Source organism: Mandrillus leucophaeus, unplaced genomic scaffold, assembly GCF_000951045.1.
Source record: "Mandrillus leucophaeus isolate KB7577 unplaced genomic scaffold, Mleu.le_1.0 Scaffold295, whole genome shotgun sequence".
NCBI classification, from domain to species: domain Eukaryota; kingdom Metazoa; phylum Chordata; class Mammalia; order Primates; family Cercopithecidae; genus Mandrillus; species Mandrillus leucophaeus.
In genome coordinates, this window is record NW_012103087.1 from 1,062,516 (window position 1) to 1,066,663 (window position 4,148).

General features: G+C 41.3%; 1 protein-coding gene across 2 annotated transcripts in view; it reads left to right on the forward strand.

Moving 5' to 3' along the window:
* MCF2L2 (MCF.2 cell line derived transforming sequence-like 2) overlaps window positions 1-4,148 on the forward strand; it is a 272,786-nt gene that overhangs the window by 230,527 nt on the left and 38,111 nt on the right. For both annotated transcript variants that reach the window (XM_011986157.1, XM_011986156.1), the window contains exon 21: window positions 1,916-1,984. In XM_011986157.1, the coding sequence (XP_011841547.1) occupies window positions 1,916-1,984 (69 nt within the window). The remainder of the gene's footprint in view (window positions 1-1,915; window positions 1,985-4,148) is intronic.

Consider the following 4,148-nt stretch of genomic DNA (forward strand, 5'->3'; position numbering starts at 1 on the left):
AAAAAAAAAAAAAAAAAAAAAATTTTTTTCAAAGTTACTCCTTTCAAGCTTTCCATTAGCAGTTTCAGCCTCAGCATACTCTGCCATTTGTCAGTTACAAGACCTTGACCTCTTGGGCCTTAGTGTTCCTCTATGTAAAATGAGGGTACTAGAACCTCCTCCGTAAGATCGTTATGAAGCAGATGATTAGCACATGCGGAGGGCTTGGCACAGCCCAGGAAGCTCTGCATGATGCATAGCTGTTATCTTAGACACCGAGACTGTCACACCACCATAGAAATGAGGATAATGATCTGCTTCTTTCAGCGAGCAGTGCCTCGGAGCATGTGTGACACAGCACTCACTCAGGGCTTCATGCTCCTCTGCATGTCCTATTGTCACTGTCATTCCTATTCTAAAAGTCCAACCTCTGGGCCCAGTGAGGAGTGAGCAGGACGTAAGTGATGGTCCTCCCTCCCTCAGCCTAGGCTCCAGCTTTCCCACAGAGGTGACATTTACACAGGAGCTAGGTTCGTACCAGACACAGAGGGCTGTGGGACATTGTCACTGGAAACACAGACTCGAGAGTTTAACAACCTGGGTCTGAATCCAGGCTCTGACCCTTCCAGGATGCGTGAACTCAGGCAAGTTACTTAACCTCTCTCAGCCTCAGATTTCTCACCTGTAGAATTAAGATAATAATAGTATTTTCCTGGAATGCTTGTTGGGAGCATTAAATGAGACAATACAGGTTAAAAGCACTTAGAAGGTTTTGTTAGCTGCCTTTCACTGAAGAAACAAGAGATAGAATTACTACAAAATATTTCGTGGGGGGTCTGTGAGGAATTGTGGGGGCTACCCAAGGCAGACCAGAGCAGTGTCCCCACAGCTAAGCTTGCTGGTGCCTGTGAAACCAGCTCAGGCCATCACATGCCTGCAAAGAAAGGAAAGACCTTGTAGTCCTGTCTAGGACCTTCTTTATCCCAAGGGGTGGAGCTTATTTTGCTTCTGCCACACGTGAGCTGGCTTGACAGAGCACGAATGTTGGACTGATTGCCTCATGCTTTAGAAAGGATCATGGGGTCTTGGGGAGAGGATGATCAGTGATAGCTTATACCATTAAAGACAAAGACTCATGAAACGTTGGGGAAAACGTGAACAAAATATGTAACAGATGGTCAGTATGCTTAATGAATCATGTGCTCTTGGAAATTATAATAAAAAGATGTGCAAAGGACATAGCAGTTTGCATAAGAATAAACACCACTAGTAGCAAACATTTTGTTTTTAAAGTTGTACACCTCTAGTTATCTAAGGAAGTCAAAATAAAACAAGAGTGAGGTAGCATTTCTCTTTTCATTCAATTGTTGAAGATTTTTTATTAAATGGTACTACCCCTTGTAGGCTAGGGGCTGGTGAGACAAGCTTTCCTATATAACTGGCAGGAACACAGTCCTTCTGTGAAGAACTTGGAAATATGCCTCAAAACTATTAACATTTACAATTCCACTCTAGGAATTTAGCTTTAAGAAAAATGCACAAAAGTTATTATCATTATTATAGTAAAAAATATTGTTAAACCTAAATGTTTAATGATAAGGGGGACTATAATTCGATTATGGTTTATCTGTAAAATATAACACGCTACCACAATCAAAGCCCATGTTTTAGAAAAATATAAGGGGAAAATATTCATGAGATATTATTGAATGAGAAAAAGCAGTCTACAAAATAGGGTGTACAATATGATTCTAGGTTTGTGGAAAGAACCCTGTGCCAAATACATCATTTATTCTTTCCCTCTTACACATTTACACACGTTCTCAGTCAGCTTAGCACTGGTGACAGATAGTTTGCACAGTAGATTTTGTTGACAATCTACATTTTGATGGCAATCTACATTTTAATTTTCAACAAGACTTTTGGGTTAATGCAGAGTCTGCTGGATTTCGAGTCTCCTGAAGATATGGAGCTAGACCCAGGTGAACTAGGAGGCTCGGCTAAGGTACTGGATATTAAATATTACATTTATATAACTGATTGTTAATGGTGTTTGTCTATGGGTCAGAGGATTTACAGCAATTTTACTTTGTGATCTTTATTGTCTAGATTTCCTAAAACTGTATGTATCCTATAACTCATAGTCAAGAAAAAAATCAAAGGCAATTTTAAAGTAGGGATTTGCAGCCCAAAGGGAAGTGGTAATATATTTTCTTCCTTCCACATAATTTTTTTTTTTTCAGACAGAATCTCACTCTGTTGCCCAGGCTGGAGTGCAATGGTGCAATCTTGACTCACTGCAACCTCCACCTCCCGGGTTCAAGCGATTCTCCTGCCTCAGCCTCCCAAGTAGCTGGGATTACAGGTGCCCACCACCATGCCCAGCTAATTTTTTTATTTTTAGTAGAGACGGAGTTTCGCCATGTTAGCCAGACTGGTCTCGAACTCTTGACTTCAGGTGATCCACCCGCCTCGGCCTCCAAAGTGCCGAGATTACAGGTGTGAGCCACTGCGCCCAGCCAAAAAAAATTTTAATGGGAACAAAATTAAGCAAATACGTAAAATGCATACATAAAAGACTGGAAGTAAATAAATATGATAAAATGTCTGCTATGGTTTTCCTGAATGGTAGGATTATGTTTTCTTCTTTGTACCTCTTAGTGTATCTAATTTGTATGTGTTATGTCTTGTTCTCCTCTGTGTGTGTGTGTGTGTGTGTGTGTGTGTGTGTGAACTCTAAGAGTCTGCCAAAGTTCCCTTAGAAGAAATGGTGACTGTGACCACATCAGGTTGGAAAGAAATCTGTGGTTTAGCAGTGGGGTTTCTCTTCCATTTTCTATAGAATATTCTAGTTTTAGCAATAAACACTTAAGACATGTCTCATGGGTCAGTCATTTGCATGCCCTTTCTGCTCAGAATGGATGACAAGGACCCCTTGAAAACAGAAGCAGCTCAGGACACAGGTAGTATTTTTACAGCCGGGAGCAAGAGGAGCTACCCCTAGTTAGAGGAGTTTAATAATGTTTTTAAGGATTTTTCTGAAACCTATATTATACAATTCAAAACCCTAGCCACCTCATGTTTTGTGAAGAAGGGTTAGTGGAAGGAAGGGGGATAGGAGCATGTGAGGATCTGAAAGGAAACTGAGCATTCAGTGTTAGGTAAGGAGAAAGATGCCTGGTATAAGAACTTTTTTAAAAAATTTGTTTATTTGTTTATTTTTTTGAGACAGAGTCTCACTCTGTCACCCAGGCTAGAGTGCAATGGCATAGTCTCAGCTCACTGCAGAGGTGGAGACCTCCTGGGTTCAAGCTATTATCCTGCCTCAGCCTCCTGCGTAGCTGGGATTACAGGCACCCGCCACTACACCTGGATAATTTTTGTATTTTTAGTAGAGATGGGATTTCATGACGTTGGCCAGGCTGGTCTTGAACTCCTGACCTCGTGATCCACCACCCTCGGCCTCCCAAAGTGCTGGGATTACAGGCATGAGCCACTGCGCCCTGCCAAGAACTCTTAATCCCTTATTGATGATGTTAAAATAAATTCAGGTGAGAGTCTGTAGTCTTACCAAGAAGTGAAGCTTCTTTATTATGAATGAGAAGGGATGAATCCATGGTACGTTGTTCAGAGGCAGCAGCATGATCTGTTCCATTCACCAGCCCTGTCACTCATGTCTCTCATCCAAAGATGCAAATACCCAGTGCTTCTGCATAGATTGAGAAAATATTAAACCCTTTGACTACATTGTGCTGTAGAGCACAAAAAGAGTCAGGGCTAGATGGGGAGCAGCAAAGGGGCTAGCTGTTCTTTATTGTAGAAATTGAGATGTTAAAAAAATACATTGAATAAACCAAAAATTTTTTTTATGTGTATTTACCAGGTAACAGATAAATACAGCATGTCGGTAGCAGGGAGATAAAATACCGCAAACCCATGCAAAAGCCTTTTGAGCTGAAACAATCATCCCAATCACATCCTAAATGTCACTATGGTTATAATTGGAACACTGATCTCTTTAATTAGTTACTGCTTTTCCGCTGAATGCTGAGTCTCTATGTTTGGGAGGTACAGAGCACTGGCTTATCTCTTTGGCATCTGTAATGGGGTGCAGTATGGGGAGGGCCAGGGACAGTGGAGGAAGGAAGAACAGAGTCGGGGGAGATTCA